The following is a 23,781-nucleotide window of genomic DNA, read 5'->3' on the forward strand; positions in this document are numbered from 1 at the left end:
GTTGTGGTGCAGTTCTCCTGCCAGACCACGTGGGGGGCAGCCTGGTACATGTGCCTACCTGAGTAGGGTGTCCCAGCGGCGGGATGTCCTCCGGGGACCGGCAGGGTGCTAGACGTCAGTGGCGGAGGTGGGGGCAAGACTGCTGGAGGCGCAAACATATTGGGGTGATGGGGGTGTGGCGAGGACTGCAGGGCGGGGGGGAAGCCGTGGGGAGCAATCTGATTGGCTGGGATGGACAGGGGGAAGGCGGTGGCTGCTGCTGCAGCGACTGAGCCGGATGGCGGGAGGTGGGGTAGGTGTGGGGACGGGCCAGCGGGGCCGTGGGGCTTGGTACCGCCCGGGGTACTGCTCCGACTGTTGTTAGAGAGAGAGAGAAGGACAGAGAAGGGGAGAGAGAAAAAGAAAAATGATACCACTTCCACATGTCAACTCTTCCCCCTATTTATAGTAGATATGAAGCTCTAATAGACAGAAAGGTTTCACATCCCATTAAATGTTTTTTCATACCCGTGGTGTATGGTCTGATATACCTACGGCTGTCAGCCAATCAGCATTCAGGGCTCAAACCACCCAGTTTATAAGTGCAATTATAAACTGGGTGGTTTGAGCCCTGAATGCTGATTGCCTGACAGCTGTGCTATATGAGACCGTATACCACGGGAATGACAAAACATTTATTTTTACTGCTCTAATTACATTGGTAACCAGTTTGTAATTGCAATAAGGCACCTCTGGGGTTTGTGGTATATGGCCAATATACGATGGCTAAGGGCTGATCTTAGGCACGACGCCTCCGCGTTGCGTCGTGCCTAAGATCAGCCCTTAGCTGTGGTATATTGGCCATATACCACATCCCCTCGGGCCTTATTGCTAAAATAACCACCACTGGCAAACATTATAGAACAGCATCTGTGTTTGAACGCTTCTCTAGTTGAAGGGACACTTCGGGATTTTGGCACTGATGTTCTTTATCTACCTCCCCATAGTCAGATGAACTTGTGGATACCATTTGTATGTCTCTGTGTCCAGTATGAAGGAAGTTAGAGGTCGTTTCATGAGCCAATCCTACTAGCTTTAGTGCAATGAAGACTGGAAGTCGATGGGTATCTGAATCAAATCAAATCAAATTTTATTTGTCACATACACATGGTTAGCAGATGTTAATGCGAGTGTAGCGAAATGCTTGTGCTTCTAGTTCCGACAATGCAGTAATAACGAACAAGTAATCTAACTAACAATTCCAAAAAAAACTACTGTCTTATACACAGTGTAAGGGGATAAAGAATATGTACATAAGGATATATGAATGAGTGATGGTACAGAGCAGCATAGGCAAGATACAGTAGATGATATCGAGTACAGTATATACATATGAGATGAGTATGTAAATCAAGTGGCATAGTTGAAGTGGCTAGTGATACATGTATTACATAAGGATGCAGTCGATGATATAGAGTACAGTATCTACGTATGCATATGAGATGAATAATGTAGGGTAAGTAACATTATATAAGGTAGCATTGTTTAAAGTGGCTAGTGATATATTTACATCATTTCCCATCAATTCCCATTATTAAAGTGGCTGGAGTAGAGTCAGTGTCATTGACAGTGTGTTGGCAGTAGCCACTCAATGTTAGTGGTGGCTGTTTAACAGTCTGATGGCCTTGAGATAGAAGCTGTTTTTCAGTCTCTCGGTCCCAGCTTTGATGCACCTGTACTGACCTCGCCTTCTGGATGACAGCGGGTGAACAGGCAGTGGCTCGGGTGGTTGATGTCCTTGATGATCTTTATGGCCTTCCTGTAGCATCGGGTGGTGTAGGTGTCCTGGGGGCAGGTAGTTTGCCCCCGGTGATGCGTTTGCAGACCTCACTACCCTCTGGAGAGCCTTACGGTTGAGGGCGGTGCAGTTGCCATACCAGGCGGTGATACAGCCCGCCAGGATGCTCTCGATTGTGCATCTGTAGAAGTTTGTGAGTGCTTTTGGTGACAAGCCGAATTTCTTCAGCCTCCTGAGGTTGAAGAGGCGCTGCTGCGCCTTCCTCACGATGCTGTCTGTGTGAGTGGACCAATTCAGTTTGTCTGTGATGTGTATGCCGAGGAACTTAAAACTTGCTACCCTCTCCACTACTGTTCCATCGATGTGGATGGGGGTGTTCCCTCTGCTGTTTCCTGAAGTCCACAATCATCTCCTTAGTTTTGTTGACATTGAGTGTGAGGTTATTTTCCTGACACCACACTCCGAGGGCCCTCACCTCCTCCCTGTAGGCCGTCTCGTCGTTGTTGGTAATCAAGCCTACCACTGTTGTGTCGTCCGCAAACTTGATGATTGAGTTGGAGGCGTGCGTGGCCACGCAGTCGTGGGTGAACAGGGAGTACAGGAGAGGGCTCAGAACGCACCCTTGTGGGGCCCCAGTGTTGAGGATCAGCGGGGAGGAGATGTTGTTGCCTACCCTCACCACCTGGGGGCGGCCCGTCAGGAAGTCCAGAACCCAGTTGCACAGGGCGGGGTCGAGACCCAGGGTCTCGAGCTTGATGACGAGCTTGGAGGGTACTATGGTGTTGAATGCCGAGCTGTAGTCGATGAACAGCATTCTCACATAGGTATTCCTCTTGTCCAGATGGGTTAGGGCAGTGTGCAGTGTGGTTGAGATTGCATCGTCTGTGGACCTATTTGGGCGGTAAGCAAATTGGAGTGGGTCTAGGGTGTCAGGTAGGGTGGAGGTGATATGGTCCTTGACTAGTCTCTCAAAGCACTTCATGATGACGGATGTGAGTGCTACGGGGCGGTAGTCGTTTAGCTCAGTTACCTTAGCTTTCTTGGGAACAGGAACAATGGTGGCCCTCTTGAAGCATGTGGGAACAGCAGACTGGTATAGGGATTGATTGAATATGTCCGTAAACACACCGGCCAGCTGGTCTGCGCATGCTCTGAGGGCGCGGCTGGGGATGCCGTCTGGGCCTGCAGCCTTGCGAGGGTTAACACGTTTAAATATCTTACTCACTTCGGCTGCAGTGAAGGAGAGACCGCATGTTTTCGTTGCAGGCCGTGTCAGTGGCACTGTATTGTCCTCAAAGCGGGCAAAAAAGTTATTTAGTCTGCCTGGGAGCAAGACATCCTGGTCCGTGACTGGGCTGGGTTTGCTTGCATGCTAGTAGATACCCATAGCCTTCCAGTCATTGAGCTAACACTAATTATCATTATCAAACTACCACTAACTTCCTTCATACTGGACAGAGACATAAACATGGTATCCACAAGTTCATCTGACTCTGGGGAAGTAGATAAAGAGTGCCAAAATCCCAAATGATCCCTTTAAGCAGCTCCAGAGGTACATGCATAAAAAAGGACAGAGCAAGAGAGAGGAAGAGACCAGGCAGAGAGTCTGTTGTTGTGTGTGTGGGTTTCTCCCTCTGAGACTCATGTAGCAGTATCTTAACAAGCTAAGCCCAAAAGCTTATTAGCAGCTGCCGCCTGTCTCCATAACCACCATGTGATTATTCACAGAGGCTGCCAGACCCGTTGGCACACTGGCAGAGGGTTCCAGACACAGAGCCAGCTCCTCCCTGAGACGGAGAGCCTTCGCTGGGACTGGGGCTGAGTGGGGCTCTGGGGCGGCTATCCTGGAGCGCTGAATTAAAGCACAGTATGCTGCTTGACTATGGGTGGTGGAACAGCTAGCTGATCCATAGAGATCGGTAAAGAGCTGTGACTGGTAGGTAGAGAGCTGAAGGCTACTATCAGCGGATGACAATGTGGGTGGTAAATAAATCCAAGCACTTATCGCTCAGCTGGAGAGGCAGTGGTTTAACTACCCTGGTGAGAGTCAGCGATGTTAATTGGCTGGAGGGTTTCAGCGCATTACTAACTCAAGGTTTTATCTTGCCAATCATTTACATGCTGACATAAGATCAGAGTTTGAATACTTTCAGGTAAATAGACTTGGGACTCACCTGAGGCCGTTGAAGCTAAGGCTATTGCTGTAGGCAGACAGGGGGCGAGGGTGTGGCCCACAGCGTGAGGGAGGGCGATGAAGCCCGGCCTGGCTCTGGCTGGGGTGGTGAGCCGGTAGGGCGGGAGACGGAAGGTGTGGGTGCAGGCTGGCGGTGGGCGGAGGCCGCGGATGGGGCAGGGGCTGAGGCTGGTGCTGGGGCCTGGGTTGGGGGGGCTGCGAGGGCTCTTGGCCCTGAGCGAGAGGCAGGACTTCAGGGATCTGAGGCCTGAGGGAAGCCTCTGAGCGTGGGGGCTGGTGGACAGGTACCTGGGCCAGACGGGAGCTGGGGGAAAGGGCTGGGCCTGGGAGGAGGGTAGGGACAGAGGCAGGGGGCGGGCAGCTGCACAGGGCTGCGGGGGTAGGGGCTGCTTGGGAGCACTGGGCGCGGGGGGAGGCACGAGGGCTTCCCTGCAGCTTTCCAGGCTCTTCTCCTGGCTGCGCTCTAGGCCTGACACCTTGGGGAGGCCCAGGCCACCACGCTCCTGGCTGTCATTGGTGGAGACTGCATTGATGCTGAAATCTGGAACTGTGGACAGAGAGATGGAAACACAAAAAGAGAGACTGGTCAGTACTTCAGTCACAGACACGGTTCATATTGAATCACACAGACTGCTCACTCCAACAAATAAGAACTCCACAAGAGCTTCCAAACACTAGACAAACTCTGCTCATTTCTACAGAACAGTCCATTGATAAAGTCCATTAATAGTACGATATACAGGATGCAAGACCTCAACAGAGCCCCTCTACAGTGCTTGTACATGGCAGGTAGGTCCTACTCAGACAGACACTGTGCTGAAGCATCAACAGTCAGCTCCCTGCATGGTGTATGAGCTGGAGCAGGAAGACTAATGGAAGATGACAGTGCATACACAACCAGTAATTAACGTTTCTCTCTGGGCTTCTGGGGGCACCCATGCACGCACACACTGGCTAAATCTCTGCAGAGCTGATGATTGGGCCAGTACTGCAGGGCCGTGGCAGTGAGGCAGGCAGCCCTCTGGTGCTCCACTATAGCAGACTAAAGCCTCTGAGGTGGCTCTCTCTGTAGTATTGTTGCTAGGCTGGTCCCAGGGGCCCCTGGCCTCATAGAGGAAGACCCAAGGGCCCCAGGGACCGGCCTAGCAGTAATATGACAGAGAGACAGCTTACAGACAGAGATCAGACCACGCCTGGTCACCTGTCTCTCCGCCTGCCTCTCTCTCTCTCTCTCTCGGGCTCCATACAAAGCCATCCATTACCAGTAGAATGTTAAACAGGGATTTAAGCACCAGGGCACATGTGACACCATCATTAGGGGTCAGGCCAGATAATGCCTGGCCAGCAGCAGATAGACCAAGGGATCAATATCTATTATCTGCTGTAACAGCTATTGACCACCACTTCTCCCCGGAGAGATGATACGGTGCAAGACATCTGTCAGCGGGAGAACACAAAACACACACACACTCTGCAGATAAAGTGTATCCTTCTGAACTGGCACACTTTGTCAGATCATTACGACATTTCAACATAGCCTATATCAGGGTTCACCAATTGGCAGATTTTATTCGGTCCCCCAAGTGTTCTGAGCAACAACATAAACAAGTTCATTTTTCTGTTTTGTTTTTACATAAAAGACTGTAAAAACACCAGGGAATCCGCTTCAAGTGATTTTCATTTTGGAAATCTGTTCAGAAGTATTCCCACGCATAATAGAGTGATACACTGTATGAGATCGTATACAAATGTAAGCAAGGTTTGAAAATATTATGCTTTAGTCAAATATATGATCTGTTTGGCGTTCCAGTCTAGTAATGATTTGTAATTATGTTCCGGTCCCCAGACCATCCGCTCAAGAAACAAAACGCCCAGCGGGTCAATCTAGTTGATGATCCTGGGCTTTATAAAACCTATTAAATACAACGGGAAGGTCCATCAGCAGAAAAAGCTACATGTTTGATTCTAAAACATCAACCAGGCCACAATAAAATGTGCACAATGTCTGTTTTCTGTAGTCGAATATGGTACTGACTCACACCACCATGCTGGCTCTAACGCACACTAACACCAGTCAGTGTCCGTCTATATTCAGACCAGATCCATGCCATAGTCCACGCCAATCTGCCCCGCTCGCCCACGCCACCAACTTCTACAGAGGCTCCTTCTAGGTAGAAAACATGCCTGGAGTAAGAGATGGACAGATGGAGGGCGAGCCTCCTAATTCTCCATCCCCCCTTTCTTTCCCCCTGAGGTTGCTGGGCTTGTTTTGAGAATGTGCTAATAGGAAACGTTGAAAAGAAGGTGTCTCTTCTCCTCGTAATGAAGACTCCTGGGCCAGGAGGAGGATAGGAGCAGAGGAGATGTGCACAGCTCTTCCCATGAGAGGTCATTTGTCAGTCTCCTTGATCCCTGAAACAAATACACCCCCCCCTGTTGGTTCCTTACAAGAACCAGCCCTGCTGTTTTCCTATCCCAACATGTCATTATCTTGTGTTTTTAAGTAGTAGTGGGGCAGTGGGCCCATATGAATGTGCTGGTTTATATATCATTAGAATGGGGAAGAAATGAATGAGGCCTGTTGGAGGTTATTTGTTCATTTCTTACGGTTTGAGGTGGTGGTGATGCCAAGGGCTGGATTTAAGGCTCAGGGGAACTGAGGGGCTTAGAGTGGGGTGGTGGGCGAGCAGAGAAAAGCAGAACAGCCATTCATTAAGATGAGTGTCTGGGGACAGAGGCGAGGGGCTTATTATCCAGGGGTGAGCCCCCTGTAACCCCCTCTAACCACTTACAGAACATTAACTACACCCCCACTGCTGCCACTGGGACTACATTAGACGAGGGGGGTATGGATGTTCAATAAACAAAATAAAGAATGCAATAATAGGAAAAAGGGTGGTGAGGGGACTAGCATTTCAGCATTTATTTTAGCTCTGATTGCGACAAACGCACCCTCCCTCTCTGTTGTGTAGCTGGAGACTGTCCTGACAGATTTATAGGGGTACAGACCTCTGGGGGTACAGACATCTGGGGCATCCCAACACTCAGTCCCTGTCCCCTTCTCCCTGTCTCTCTGTCCCATTCCTCCCCTAAATAGCCCCATCACACATTCTTAACCCACACGCCATCCCTTCACCCACAGGACCCAATGGAGTCAGGGGTTACATCGCTTCAATCACACAAAACCATTGCAGCAAACAGCCTAGCTATGAGCTATCAGCTCCAAATATCCGGATGGACATCTTCACTAAGTCTGTCTCTCTGTTGGCCCGGGGATAGCCTAGTCCCAGATCTGTTTGTGCGGTCTTACCAACTCCAACTCCTAATGTGCGACAATGATCATAGGAGTTGACAAGACAGTACAAACAGATCGGTCGTCAGCTAGCCCGGGGATAGATTGTGGTCTGAGACACACAGTGAGGGAAGACAATGATGAGAGCTGAAGTGAAGCTAAGAGGCTATATATCCTTATCCAAACTCCATGATGCAAGAGACAGGAGCCTCAGAGGACACCAAACTGTCCAGCCTGCTCAGTGTCGAACTGCCAGCATCCAACAGTCGATAGCAGCAGCAGCAGCCGGTCTGCTCCAGTGATGTTGAGGCCTACTGAGTATGACCCTCGTGGTTCAGAGGACACAAAACATTCTCATTGAACAAACATAACTCTACAACACTTAGGGTTCAAAGACCAGAGATAGCAAGCTAGAGGGAAGGTGATCATTTTAATTGAACCGTTCATTTAACCATCCATCAAGCCAAGAGCTTGTTTGGATAGAGTAACTAGAGAGTGCTGTGCTGTGCTGACATCTGTGCACCTGTTGAGATGTGGAAGGAAACAGGTGCTACTGAAAGGAAACACGCTGCCAGGAAATGTGGGGGAAAACTGAGCCAACTCTGGTTAACCCTGCTTTGTGTGAGTGAGTGAGTGTGAGTGAGTGAGTGAGTGAGTGAGTGAGTGAGTGAGTGAGTGAGTGAGTGAGTGAGTGAGAGAGAGAGAGAGAGAGAGAGAGAGAGGCATCTTCCACAATATTTGGAACCAAGGACTGATCACCCCAATCCACAAAAGTGGAGTAAAATTTGACCCCAATAACTACCGTGGAATATGCGTCAACAGTAACCTTGGGAAAATCCTCTGCATTATCATTAACATCAGACTTGTACATTTCCTCAATGAAAACAATGTACTGAGCAAATGTCAAATTGGCTTTTTACCAAATTACCGTACAACAGACCATGTATTCACCCTGCACACCCTAACTGACAACCAAACAAACCAAAACAAAGGCAAAGTCTTCTCATGCTTTGTTGATTTCAAAAAAGCCTTCGACTCAATTTGGCATGAGGGTCTGCTATACAAACTGATGGAAAGTGGTGTTGGGGGTAAAACATACAACATTATAAAATCCATGTACACAAACAACAAGTGTGCGGTTAAAATTGGCAAAAAACACACAAATTTCTTCACACAGGGTCGTGGGGTGAGACAGGGATGCAGCTTAAGCCCCACCCTCTTCAACATATATATCAACGAATTGGCGCGGGCACTAGAAAAGTCTGCAGCACCTAGCCTCACCCTACTAGAATCCGAAGTCAAATGTCTGATGATCTGGTGCTTCTGTCACCAACCAAGGAGGGCCTACAGCAGCACCTAGATCTTATGCACAGATTCTGTCAGACCTGGGCCCTGGCAGTAAATCTCAGTAAGTCCAAAATAATGGTGTTTCAAAAAAGGTCCAGTCACCAGGACCACAAATACAAATTCCATCTAGACACTGTTGCCCTAGAGCACACAAAAAACTATACATACCTTGGCCTAAACATCAGCGCCACAGGTAACTTCCACAAAGCTGTGAACGATCTGAGAGACAAGGCAAGAAGGGCATTCTATGCCATCAAAAGGAACATAAATTTCAACATACCAATTCCAAGATCCCCTATATCTATCTCCTTTCTCTGTATCTCTTTCGATCCCCTATATCTATCTCCTCTCTATGTCTCTCTTTCGATCCCCTATATCTATCTCCTCTCTCTGTCTCTTTCGATTCACTATATCAATCTCCTCTCTCTGTCTCTCATTCGATCCCAAATATATATATCCTTTCTCTGTATCTCTTTCGATCCCCTATATCTATCTCCTCTCTGTCTCACTTTCGATCCCCTATATCTATCTCCTCTCTCTCTCTTTCGATCCCCTATATCTATCTCCTCTCTCTGTCTCTCATTCGATCCCCTATATCTATCTCCTCTCTCTGTCTCTCATTCTATCCCCTATATCTATCTCCTCTCTCTGTCTCTCATTCGATCCCCTATATCTATCTCCTCTCTCTGTCTCTCATTCGATCCCCTATATCTATCTCCTCTCTCTGTCTCTCATTCTATCCCCTATATCTATCTCCTCTCTCTGTCTCTCATTCGATCCCCTATATCTATCTCCTCTCTCTGTCTCTCATTCAATCCCCTATATCTATCTCCTCTCTCTGTCTCTCATTCTATCCCCTATATCTATCTCCTCTCTCTGTCTCTCATTCAATCCCCTATATCTATCTCCTCTCTCTGTCTCTCATTCTATCCCCTATATCTATCTCCTCTCTCTGTCTCTCATTCTATCCCCTATATCTATCTCCTCTCTCTGTCCCTTTCTCTCTGTATGTCTTTCCTTTTTCTTTCTCTTGGCATCATTAGCAGATTCTGCCTCAGTCAGTCAGTAACATTGCTTCAGGGTTAACACATCACTCTGCATCCTGCTTAGAGTTGCAGCCAACCAACTAAAGTGTTCCGCAAGGGCTGCAATGCACTTCAGGGATCAGTCACAATCATAAGAAACAGATTAATGTGGTCTAGACAAGATCGTGGGCGTTTTCTCTCTCCATTTCTCGCCTTCCAGCCGGTCCAATAATTATGCACTTAAACAATGGTTGTGTTGTTTCGAGAGACTGCCGCTTTTTCCCCCCGACACCTTCCATTTCCAACCACTCCTCCGCCCCGCCGATCACTGCTTCCTCCCTCCAAAAACAGACAAATAAAATCCAGGAAAGCTGTTTCAAATCAATTAAAGTACATACAGAGCTGAATACCACTGACTACAGTCCGGCCCTCCTCGAAGAGAAAATTACATTTTGCATTTGTCTTCTGTGTAAACATGAATTATAATCAGAGACCCCATGCCGAGGGGTCTGGGGAGAACTCAAACTACTCTGTGTTTTCAGTTGCACTCTGAATCATTTATTCTACTTCAGAAACACTATTCTATAAGACTTATGAAATGCCTTTACTACGCATTTCTCAGTAGTTCAGTGACATGTATTCATGGTTGCCAAAGTAAGCCAGGCTTCCCCCCCAAAATAATAATAATACTCTTTTTTAAATTATGTATTTTTCATCTCTCTGTATTTCAGAAATGTCCTAAAATTCGCAATAGGCTGACTGTATCTCACCTGGAGAAAGAATCCGAACGGACATAACAGCGCCTGTCTCAGTATGTGTAGCCCATCTATCAGATGCTGTCTGGTCAAAAAGAGTATGACATTGTTGTCACCCACAGCATTGAATGCAAGGGAAGCCAGTGAGCATTTGGACTCTCTTAATAAAAAATAATAAAAAATAATAGCCAATCAGCGTTAAGCTAAACTGAGTGAGCTCAGTTGTGAATGGTCCTGGCACACCCAAAAAAAAGCCAGTTTAGATTTGGCTTCATTCCAATCACATCACATCAGAAGCCAAACGTCATTGACAGAAAACTTGAATTGTTGCATCTCGTTTGGTCATTGTCCTCCGGTGGCTAGCAACAGTAGCTAGCTCAATCACATGTTTAATTAATTAATTAGATTTTATTTTACCTTTATTTAACCAGGTAGGCTAGTTGAGAACAAGTTCTCATTTACAACTGCGGCCTGGCCAAGATAAAGCAAAGCAGTGCGACACAAACAACAACACAGAGTTACACATGGAATAAACAAGCGTACAGTCAATAACCCAATAGGAAAAAAAGAATGTCTATATACAGTGTGTGCAAATGGCGTGAGGAGGTAAGGCAATAAATAGGCCACAGTAGTGGAGTAATTACAATTTAGGAAATTAACCCTGGAGTGATAGATGAGCAGATGATGATGTGCAAGTAGAAATACTGGTGTGCAAAAGAGCAGAAAAGTAAATAAAAACAATATGGGGATGAGGTAGGTAGATTGGGTGGGCTATTTACAGATGGGCTATGTACAGCTGCAGCGATCGGTTAGCTGCTCAGGTAGCTGATGTTTAAAGTTAGTGAGGGAAATATAAGTCTCCAGCTTCAGCGATTTTTGCAAATCGTTCCAGTCATTGGCAACAGAGAACTGGAAGCAAAGGCGGCCAAAGGTGGTGTTGGCTTTGGGAATGACCAGTGAGATATACCTGCTGGAGTGCGTGCTGTGGGTGGGTGTTGTTATCGTGACCAGTGCTCTGAGATAAGGCGGAGCTTTACCTAGCATAGACTTTTAGATGACCTGGAGCCAGTGGGTCGGGCGACGAATATGTAGTGAGGGCCAGCCGACTAGAGCATACAGGTCGTAGTGGTGGGTGGTATAAGGGGCTTTGGTGACAAAACGGATGGCACTGTGATTGACTGCACCCAGTTTGCTGAGTAGAGTGTTGGCAGCTATTTTGTAAATGACATCGCCAAAGTCGAGGATTGGTAGGATAGTCAGTTTTACGAAGGTATGTTTGGCGGCGTGAGTGAAGGAGGCTTTGTTTGCGAAATAAGAAGCCGATTCTAGATTTCATTTTGGATTGGAGATGTTTAATATGAGTCTGGAAGGAGAGTTTACAGTCAGATTTCAAAGTGCTATACAGAAACCCAGTCTAAAACTCTATAATACCCCAATGGAGACATAGGAGCACAGTGGCTAGGATAAACTCCCTAGAAAGGCAGAAACTGGCTTCCCCAGTGGTTGGTATTCAGACTCACCTTATGCAGTCGTGTAACGGGCTTTGCAGGTGCGGTTTGCTTGCGCTGGCTGAATACAATTCTCCCATTTTCTGGCCAACAGAGGTTTCATTCAATAGAGTTTATTACACTTATCTTAATCTATCCAGTTAATTCCATTTTTTCCGACAGACTCACTAGAATACACAGAGGGAACGGGTTCAGAACATTAGGGATCAATGAAAGGAAGCCATCTAAATATATGCATATTTGTCTCCGTTTCAGCACCAAGTGGTTTAAAAATACTCTGATCTTGTAGATTATTTAAACACATTTTAGGGTTAGGAAAGTATGTGTGACTCGTAAAAAAAAACTGGTTTGGAGAGCCTTTACGCACTAAACATATTTTATTCATCCTAAAAGTTGGCATATGAAGTTAAATCCATTAAATATTGGAAGGTGAAAAAAGTGTACCGTACGGTTTGAACAATAGGCGAATCCTATAAATCTAACCTAATCCTCATGAATCATGGAATTGTAATGACAAGGATCCAATCATTGCGCCAGGCTCCAGGTTTAACCTGCGATGTGTAGTCTAGGTTCCATAATGATTCAAATAGACTACATGTCCCAAGTTATTGCGCAACGTTAACCTAACATGATCCACTAATGCAGGCGACCCTCAGGAACAACTACACGGACGTGACAAAGAAAGAAATGGAAGCGGAATGGAATGATGCAAAATGTAGGCTACGAGTTGAAGGAAACTAACACTAAAGACACAGTTATAAATGTATGTTGGTATTACTGAGTGTGACTCCTGACAGTGGCTAATATTTTACATGATACAAATAGTCAAATAAAGCAGAGAAAAGCCTGGGCATATAATTAAAACATTATAAAACGCATAAATCAACTTGGTCGGTTCGGCGCCACAGAAGCCTGTAGCTTGGGTCTCCAAATATCATCCCCACAAATTATGATGGCATACAATGGAAATGTGGTATAACGACACAGCTATTTATAGCATACTTCACTGTGGAAACGGGGCCGCAATTTAATATCATGTTGATATGAGTTTCAGTTTGCTGCCATATGACTGGTTTCACATTAAGTCTCCAGGGATCATAAGGAAAGAAACAAGAAACGAGTTGCACTTTCAGCTTCATATTTGGTTAGGCAGCAAAATTGGGTTCTAATTTAGCGCCAAGTAAACTAAATTCAGTGCCCTCATTTTCAGCTTTGTGGACTGGTGTTCCCCCGGGGCACCCTGAATCAGTTAGTAAGAGTAGATGTGTTTATTTGTTCTTAATGAAGACTGTGTTCAAGGCGAACGGCAGACATCGTTAACACCTCCCTCTCATATAGAGCAGGAGCAACAAACAACCAGACAGCCTCATACACTCCCAAGCCTCACAACTTCCCACACAGGCCCCCAGTCCCAGCTAAGAATCCCTCTGAGCCGACACACGCACACGCAGCCTCGATCTCTCAGGATACTGTACTTCTTCATGCTCTCTCCATCTCTCTCAGGACTCTCTCTTTCTCCAGGAGCTCATATTAGCAGACGGCTGCTGAGTCCAACTCCCCCACTGAGCTCTCTGGTGCTCCTAAAGTACTCCACCATGGTAGACTATAGGGAACCCTGGCGCCACAACAGCCTATCTGGTGGTGCCATGAGGGAACCTCCAAGCTGAGAGAACACTTCCTGTTTCGAGGATCAGCATCTGTAGGACACAGTACTGTACTACACTTTTGTGATGGGGGAAAATCTATACAGTTACATATCGCGATATTACATGGATATTTTCACTCCAAGTATCAATAAAATTATATATATATATATATATATTGAACAAAAATATAAATGCAACATGCAACAATTTCAATGATTTTACTGAGTTACAGTTCATATAAGGAAATCGGTCAATTTAAATAAATTCAATCTAATCTATGGATTACTTATGACTGGGCAGGGGCGCAGCTATGGCTGGGCCTGGGAGGGCACTCATTGGGGAGCCTGGCCCAGCCAATCAGAATGAGTTTTTCCCCACAAAAGGGCTTTATTACAGACAGAAATACTATTCAGTTTCATCAGCTGTCCGCGTGGCTGGTCTCACACGGTCCAGCAGGTGAAGTAGACGGATGTGGATGTACTGGGCTGGCGTAGTTACACGTGATCTGCGGTTGTGAGGCCAGTTGGATGTACTGCCAAATTCTCTAAAACAACATTGGAGGCAGCTAATGGTAGAGAAATAAACATGAAATTCTCTGGCAACAACTCTGGTGGACATTCGTGCAGTCAACATGTCAATTGCACGCTCCATCAAATCTTTCATTTCAGCTCATGAAAAATGGGACCAACACATTACATGTTGCATTTATATTTTTGTTCAGTATACTGTACATAGTGTATACTATTACTTATTTTTTTGCTAGGTAGCGTTAGCTAGCGCTAGTTGGCTGTTCCTGCCCCGAAACGTATTAGATAGTGAGACAACATGTTTTCAGCGTTTTTATTTTCATGACCGATCAAAACTAATTTTCTCATGATCTCTCATTCCTCTGCAGCAGACATATAATGAGCAATATGTTTGGAACATCAAATCGCAATCAAATTGCAGTATCGAATCGCAATACATATCGTATCGTCATCTCAGTATCGTGATAATATCGTATTGGGAAGTCCCTGGCAATTCCCAGCCTCACTACACTTTCACTGCTGCTTTAAAGTCAGACAGATCACTCAAATGTTTACAAGGTCAACCACTGTAAGCCAAAGAACTAGTAACTTGTACTTGTTAACATCAACTTACTGAAGAGTCTATGTCAGTAACCTCATCAGAAAGCAGTTGGTTGGCCTCATCTCGTGTTCTGTGCCAAAGCAGCCAGAGAATCCCGCAGACAGTATCATCCCCTCAGCTTTAAAGACTTTAACGGCATTAGAGGGGTGACAGCGGTAACACCATGCCTCTGATTCCTTATCCACGTCTCTAGAGTGTCCTGGAGCACCCAAAGCTATGTGCACACTTCACTCAGGCATGCATGTCCTACATGCCCAGGACGGGGGCCCGCTGCTGGGCCTGACAGTTATGAAGGGTCCCCTGGCTGGCACCTGCTGGCCCGGCTGTGCTCCGTTATGTCAGCAGGGCTCTAAATGCAGGGCCAGAGGGGTGTGGGTTACACCCCGCTGGGTGCCTAGAGCTGTTAACCGTGGCAGAATGGAACCTAAACAGAGATAATGCCGTGGGTAAGAGACAGCACAGGACAGCTATTCTGTATATGTGTCTTGGGAAGAGTGTGAGACGTGTTGTGTTGCAGTGTGAATACCAAACAGATCCATGCATTCCTCGATAGTAAGGCACACCCCAACATTAAGGACCAGCGATGATGATCAGGCAAAGGGCAAGATGTGGAAAAGACATACAAGCTGAAACTGTAACTCATGTAATCCATCAGTCATAAATGACCAAATGAATGTAATGGACATGGATGTAATGTAAGAGGATATTCCTTGACGTGTGTATTAGTGATAACGTGTGTGTGTGTAGTATTAGCACTGTGCGTGTGTGTGTTCGTACTTGTTAATATCAACTTACTGAAGAGTCTATGTCAGTAACCTCATCAGAAGGCAGTTGGTTGAAAGTATCATCCCCTCAGCTTTAAATACTTTAAGAGCATTAGGAGGGGGTGACAGTGGAAACACCATGCCTGTGCTGTGCTTGAATGTGTGTGTGTGTGTGTGTGTGTTGAGGAAGTTAACTCCCTGGGTGAGTGAGTGAGGCTCTCCTCTCATCTCCTCTGATTCTGACTGATGATATAGCTGTCATTCCCTGGGAGTGAAAAGGCATCAGCAATCTAGTGTAATTGGGCCTATTAACCCACTGACTGTTGTTCTAAGCTCTTGGGACAGATGCATGGCCATGCGAAAGGCTGAGTGGCCTGAGGGGCTCAGAGGACAGACACTCACACTGCCAGAGAGAGAGGGAGGAAGGGAAAGAGAGAGCACTGACAGGCAAACCCAACAGAGAGATCCAGAGAAGGGAATGCTCACCCACCTTGCCTAACAGTTTCTATTCTTCCATTCACACATATAATCTCTTGACACAAATGATCAGTCTCAGTCCTCATCATCGTAATGCAGCCATTACCAGCCTTCTGAGGGTCAGCCACCCACAGTTCAATTCTGATTACTCCAACTCATAACGGCTCTGTCTGGTGGCTGCCTGCCTGTCCACTTCTCACTCCAGCAGCATACGGGATATGTGCTGGCTCCACTGTTGGCCATTTTAACACCGCAGGTCTGAGTACGCTGCCTCCCCCCACCCACCTAGGTGTGAGGATGGAGGGGTGTGGGGATGAAGTAGGAAGACGCTGGCCTCGGTGGCAGTAGTGGGCCTCGGTGGCAGTATCTGATTTCCAGGCCCGGTGGTGAGAACAAATCTTTATATATCCCATGGGGGGTGAGGTCAGGCTCTGGGGCTGGGAGGGTAACTGGATGGGGCTGCTAGCATGCCACAGGGCCCTGATGATGGGCACACTGGCACAGGTGGTGGTGCCCACAGGGCATACTGCGACTGCTCTCATCTCGCTAGGGGGCACTGGGCTAGGGGGCTTCCCTAAGGGGGGCAGAACTAGAAAGGGTTGGATGTTCTTCCACATAAAAATAGGATGTCAAAACATTGACTTGAATGGGAATGTCCCGGTCTAGTAATTCTATTTCTATGTTTTTACCCGCAGCATGGCCTGGCTGACAGATCTATATATCTCCAACCTGTGTGAAATAATACCATAATCACCGCCACCATCACACGAAGTGGATTACAGTGCTACTTACTGGCTGTCACAGTGGAGTAAAACTACACCGCAACATAGAGCAGCTGTGGAGCCAAAGAGTATTGGACCTGAAAACAAGGCAGCTGAGATGTCTCCTTCTAGGCCCTGATATCTTTGCAAGTGAGGAGTGAGAGATGGTAGGTGGCCCTATCCCACTTTTCCTCTCTCTCTCTGTAAACCTTGTATCTCTCCTGGGAGAGAGGAGTTGCTGAGAGAGAGGCCCTCACCACCACAGAACAGTCCAGTCCTGTCAGTCAGCGGTGGGCTTAACCTCTCTAGCCACCCATGATGCTTCTGTCACTCCTCAGCCCATTCACAGCCTGGGCCCCAGAGACAGACACCCAGACTGAGACAGGACAATACACCTCCATTACCAGAAAGCAGTCGGAGGGTTCTACTCCGGTTATAGGGATGTCCTGTCTTATCCTTCTCACCATTAGTGTAATTTCAGAAGCTGCCGGTTAACTTTTACCACAGCTGCATTTTCACTGCCTCAACATGAGCAGTTAGGTGAGATCTCAGTCACAACACAGCCTGTCATGTACTGTCCACAACACAGCCTGTCATGTACTGTTCACAACACAGCCTGTCATGTACTGTTCACAACACAACCTGTCATGTACTGTTCACAACACAGCCTGTCATTTACTGTCCACAACACAACCTGTCATGTACTGTTCACAACACAGCCTGTCATGTACTGTTCACAACACAGCCTGTCATGTACTGTTACAACACAGCCTGTCATTTACTGTCCACAACACAACATGTCATGTACTGTTCACAACACAGCCTGTCATGTACTGTTCACAACACAGCCTGTCGTGTACTGTCCACAACACAACATGTCATGTACTGTTCACAACACAACCTGTCATGTACTGTTCACAACACAGCCTGTCATTTACTGTCCACAACACAACCTGTCATGTACTGTTCACAACACAGCCTGTCATTTACTGTCCACAACACAGCCTGTCATGTACTGTTACAACACAACCTGTCATGTACTGTTCACAACACAGCCTGTCATTTACTGTCCACAACACAACCTGTCATGTACTGTTACAACACAGCCTGTCATTTACTGTCCACAACACAACCTGTCATGTACTGTTACAACACAGCCTGTCATTTACTGTCCACAACACAACCTGTCATGTACTGTTACAACACAGCCTGTCATTTACTGTCCACAACACAACCTGTCATGTACTGTTACAACACAACCTGTCATTTACTGTCCACAACACAACCTGTCAGCCTGTCATGTACTGTTCACAACACAGCCTGTCATTTATGTCATGTCCACAACACAACCTGTCATGTACTGTTCACAACACAGCCTGTCATTTACTGTCCACAACACAACCTGTCATGTACTGTTACAACACAGCCTGTCATTTACTGTCCACAACACAACCTGTCATGTACTGTTACAACACAGCCTGTCATTTACTGTCCACAACACAACATGTCATGTACTGTTCACAACACAACCTGTCATGTACTGTCCACAACACAGCATGTCATGTACTGTCCACAACACAACATGTCATGTACTGTCCACAACACAGCCTGTCATGTACTGTCTACAACACAGCCTGTCATGTACTGTCTACAACACAGCCTGTCATGTACTGTCCACAACACAGCCTGTCATGTACTGTCCACAACACAGCCTGTCATGTACTGTCCACAACACAGCCTGTCATGTACTGTCCACAACACAGCCTGTCATGTACTGTCTACAACACAGCCTGTCATGTACTGTCTACAACACAGCCTGTCATGTACTGTCACAACACAGCCTGTCATGTACTGTCCACAACACAGCCTGTCATGTACTGTCTACAACACAGCCTGTCATGTACTGTCTACAACACAGCCTGTCATGTACTGTCCACAACACAGCCTGTCATGTACTGTCAGCTGGGTGTGTACATTCAAAGACATACACATGAAAAAAGCTTCTGAGTTTTAACTTGCAACATGTACTCTCTGTCTGTCGACACATATAGATACAAATAGATACAGCTATTAGCTATTAGTAACGCAGTAACAACTTATCTGTCTCTCTCTCGCTCACACACACACATCTCTGAAACACACATACACAAACAATCTCTCTCACACACACACACACACACACACACACACACACACACACACACACACACACACACACACACACACACACACACACACACACACACACACACACACACACACACACACACACACACACAGAAACCCTACCGGTCTACAGGTCCAACTGCCACCTCAGTCGTGTGCTTTGTCCTGCCATATGTCCTCTATGTGTCTCTATTCTCTTATTCTCTGCAGACAGACCAAGGCTCCTCCAGCTCCACAGTCCAAATGGGGTCCCAGCAGCCTGTCAGCTTAGACCCAGCAGGGTAGGTCATACCACACACACAACCACGGGGGTGACCCACCCAGCCCAGCAGGTCATACCACACAGACACAGCCACGGGGGTGACTGCCGTGTCCTTAGAGCAGTGCTACTCTAGCAGGGCAGACGGCTCCCTCTGTCTTTCTCTCTCTCTCCAGCAGGCAGCACAGAGGGGCGTTTAAACTTGGCTCGTCTGTGGTGTCGAGTAACAATCCCTCTAGTGCCCCCCCTCTCTCCAACTCTCTCTCTCTACTCCTCTCTCCAACTCTCTCTCTCTCTCTACTCCTCTCTCCTCTCTCTCTCTCTACTCCTCTCTCCAACTCTCTCTCTCTCTACTCCTCTCTCCAACTCTCTCTCTCTCTCTACTCCTCTCTCCAACTCTCTCTCTCTCTCTACTCCTCTCTCCAACTCTCTCTCAGTACTCCTCTCTCCAACTCTCTCTCTCCAACTCTCTCTCTCTCTACTCCTCTCTCCAACTCTCTCTCCAACTCGCTCACTCTCTACTCCTCTCTCCAACTCGCTCTCTCTCTACTCTCTCTCTCTACTCCTCTCTCTCTCTCTATACTTCTCTCTCTCTCTCTCTACTCTTCTCTCCAACTCGCTCTCTCTCTACTCCTCTCTCCAACTCGCTCTCTCTCTACTCCTCTCTCTCTACTCCTCTCTCTCTCTACTCCCTCTCTCTCTCTACTTCTCTCTCTCTCTCTCTCTCCTCTTCTCTCCAACTCGCTCTCTCTCTACTCCTCTCTCTACTCCTCTCTCTCTCTCTACTCCTCTGTGTTAACATTGCCAAAGCAAGTGAGGTTGATAATATACAAAAGTGAAGTAAACAATAAAAATTAACAGTTAACATTACAAATGTCAAATGTCATATTATATAAGTATATAAGTACATATAAGTATATATATGCAGTGTTATGCAGTGTTGTAACAATGTACAAATGGTTAAAGTACACAAGGGAAAATAAATATGGGTTGTATTTACAATGGTGTTCTTCACTGGTTGCCCTTTTCTTGTGGCAACAGGTCACAAATCTTGCTGCTGTGATGGCACACTGGAATTTCACCCAGTAGATATGGGAGTTTATCAAAATTGGATTTGTTTTCAAATTCTTTGTGAATCTGTGTAATCTGAGGGAAATATGTCTCTCTAATATGGTCATACATTGGGCAGGAGGTTAGGAAGTGCAGCTCAGTTTCCACCTCATTTCGTGGGCAGTGAGCACATAGCCTGTCTTCTCTTGAGAGCCATGTCTGCCTACGGCAGCCTTTCTCAATAGCAAGGCTATGCTCGCCGAGTCTGTACATAGTCAAAGCTTTCCTTAAGTTTGGGTCAGTCACAGTGGTCAGGTATTCTGCCACTGTGTACTCTCTGTTTAGGGCCAAATAGCATTCTAGTTTGCTCTGTTTTTTTCTACATGTTTTCAATGTGTCAAGTAATTATCTTTTTGTTTTCTCATGATTTGGTTGGGTCTAATTGTGCTGCTGCCCTGGGGCTCTGTGGGCCCCAGGACCAGCTTGCTTAGGGGGCCCTTCTTCAGGTGAATTTCTCTGTAGGTGATGGCTTTGTTATGGAAGGCTTGGGAATCGCTTCCTTTTAGGTAGTTGTAGAATTTAACGTCTCTTTTCTGAATTTTAATCATTAGTGGGTATCGGCCTAATTCTGCTCTGCATGCATTATATGGTGTTTTACGTTGTGCACTGAGGATATTTTTGCAGAATTCTGGCCAAGGTATGTATCGTTTTTTGTGTGCTCTAAGGCAACGATGTCTAGATGGAATTTGTATTTGTGGTCCTGGCAACTGGACCTTTTTTGGAACACCATTATTTTTGTTTTACTGAGCTTTACTGTCAGGGCCCAGGTCTCACAGAATCTGTGCAGCAGATCTAGGTGCTGCTGTAGGCCCTCCTTGGCTGGGGACAGAAGCACCAGATCATCAGCAAACAGTAGACATTTGAAGGGTGAGGCCGGGTGCTGCAGACTGTTCTAGTGGACTCGCCAATTTGTTGATATATATGTTGAAGAGGTTGTGTCTTTAGCCAGAGGGGTGTGTGAGAGTAATTGACTGGCTGCAATTAGGGGAGTGACGGCTCTAGTCGACACACTGACACCACCTGATTGCAGTGAGAGGGAGAGGGAAAGAGAAAGACATGCCCCAAGAGAGCCATCAGTCTAGCACCTCTATTAAAAATTGGGGAAGGAAGGGGCCAACAGTGTCTATATCCTCCATGATTATGACTGGGGATAAATCTGTCGAACACAAATTGTTATGCCTCATACAGCATATTATGAAGCTCCTTTTCATAAGGTAACTATTGTTGGAAGAGAAAACTAGTGTGTGTGTGTGTGTGTGTGTGTGTGTGTGTGTGTGTGTGTGTGTGTGTGTGTGTGTGTGTGTGTGTGTGTGTGTGTGTGTGTGTGTGTGTGTGTGTGTGTGTGTGTGTGTGTGTGTGTGTGCGCATGTGTAAAACGCTCTCTCATTACCCCGTGCTCAGGTTTCAGAGTGGCTGGATTACCAGAACACCCAGGATGGAAGACAGCGAGCACACAAACCCTGGGCTGTTAATGGTCATCCCTCCCCCTCCCTGCTCCCTGCTTCCTCCCCCATGCATGGCCTGCTGATGTGTCTGTAAACCTATCTACCTATTTATCTATCCACCAGCAGCACCCAGGGAGGGAGGGAAGGGAGCCAAGTAATTGGGCCACACCAACTCTGTTCTCTCTCTCTAACCCCCCCAGAGCCCTACCACAACCATTTCCCCTTTAAAAAATAACACCGCAAATTAGTGGCTGGATGGCGGCGAGTGGGCGGATTGGGTCAGTGGGGTTTGATGCTGATGAACTCTGGCTGTGTGATCGCTGCCTTCTGAGGCTAGAATGTCAGGGGGTTAGATCTGAACTGTTTATTTGAACTGAGCTGAGCAGTCCAAACAGAGCTACCTCGCTCCTCTCTCAACAAGCTCCTCAGCTAGGGTGGGGGGGTGGGGAGCTCTACATTCCCCCTCGGAATTGCGGCGGGCCCCGGGGTAGGGTTACGTTACGGTGGACCGGTGGGAGGGAGGGGGAACAATGCGGCCTCTGTTGCCGGGGCTTCCTCCTCAATCCTCAATCCTCAATTCTCAGAGGGAGGTGTGGGGTTCCAAACGGCCCCGCCGGGCGGGCAGGTGGTGTCAGGGCTGGCTGGGGGATTCATACATCATAGCACTGCATGTCAGAGAAAGAGATGGGATTCTGGGACTTTGGGACTTTGGGAAGGGCCTTCGCCTCGTCCTCCTCGACTTCACCTTCACAGCCCAAGAGAATCCTCAGAACAGCCCCAAAGAAGTCTCAACGCAGCCCCACAAAGAGCTAAAACAGACCAGGGTCTGACACCGCGGGCAACGGCCCGTTGGCTTTGCTTTCCCTTTGAAAAGGCCTGAAAAAGAGGCACTTTTAAGATGTCGGTATTGGGACGGCGGTGTTTACACAAAAACTTGACACATGGAATAAAGCGGGAACTCTAAAACCCCGAAATCAAATAGCTCCCGCTAGGAGCGGCCTGAGTAGAGCGGAGCGGAGTAATCTTTAACAGATGGCAACAATCCGGGGGATGTTGATGTGCTTCAGAAGACATCAAATCCTGGCCAGAGATTGGGAGGGAGAACCAATGGGCCTGCATGGTAATAAAATGGAACATTTCACAGTTCATTAGACCTTGCTTATATCAAATACACATGCTAGACTTTCTTTTCCAATTTATATAACTAACTTTACACACATACTCGCATAACCTACCACAAATTAAGCATGTCCTCTATGCCCTCTGTGGAAACCCATGGAGGCCAATCTGGGTCAGGTTTGAGCTGCTAACTAACAGCACAGAGGTGGGGGTCGTGGCTGCTGGGTTAACACTGTAGTCAGGATTAATCCGACTGACCCTCGGGCCCTTTCTTTGAATCCTGTATATTTCTGAGTCAGAGAAAAGAGAGAGAGAGAGAGGGGGAAAAAGCTAACTTCTTCTCTTGGGGGAGCAATTAAAGCAATGCTTTCATCAACCTGGCCAGATCCCCCATCACCCTCTCACTCCATCTCTCCCACCAGCCTGGACACCAGCTGTGTGTGTCTCCAACTTTATCCTCCGTCTCCAGAGTTCAGTGTTTACTGTTTCAGCCCCCCTTAACCTGTAACCCTGCCCGTCCTCTGGGACCACAGGAGAGGGATTGAGATGAGGTATCCCACCCATGTGTTGTGCTTCTCCCTCAGACTGTTCACAGCGGGTCCCTGTCCCCCTACAGAAACACAACCTTCCATCTCTGAACCCAGATGGCTGTGTGTAACGACAACATTTCCTGGGTTCCACTTCCTCTAGGCTGATGGATCCAAGTAGACTGGAGATCCCATATCTCAACCAGGGTTATACAGGGACTATGGAGATTTCCATCAGGTTTAATGCACTTCACACAGGTAACTGCTTCCATATGAAATAAAATCCTGGCTGCCCAGACACACCAAAAACCCTAAATGGTGTCTCCTTTTCCCTAAACTCCACACAGCCTCCCCATGGGGCTTGCTGTACAGTACAGCACTGGTGGGCTACATTTACTAACAGATTTACAGCGAGCCTACCCTTCCCAGATCACACTCATCCATAGCACAGCTCCAATCCTGCTTCACACAACGCAGAGCA

The 23,781-nt window shown here is 47.1% G+C and overlaps 1 protein-coding gene across 1 annotated transcript in view; it reads right to left on the reverse strand.

The window, feature by feature from the left end:
- Positions 1–23,781, reverse strand: part of LOC112257841 (autism susceptibility gene 2 protein) — a 495,635-nt gene that overhangs the window by 9,684 nt on the left and 462,170 nt on the right. The window contains exons 7-9 of the mRNA XM_042326824.1: positions 4,314–4,518; positions 3,952–4,275; positions 59–354 (exon numbers count right to left, since the gene is read on the reverse strand). Coding sequence (XP_042182758.1) covers positions 59–354; positions 3,952–4,275; positions 4,314–4,518 — 825 coding nt within the window. The remainder of the gene's footprint in view (positions 1–58; positions 355–3,951; positions 4,276–4,313; positions 4,519–23,781) is intronic.

Source organism: Oncorhynchus tshawytscha, linkage group LG09 (genome assembly GCF_018296145.1).
Source record: "Oncorhynchus tshawytscha isolate Ot180627B linkage group LG09, Otsh_v2.0, whole genome shotgun sequence".
Lineage (NCBI taxonomy): Eukaryota > Metazoa > Chordata > Actinopteri > Salmoniformes > Salmonidae > Oncorhynchus > Oncorhynchus tshawytscha.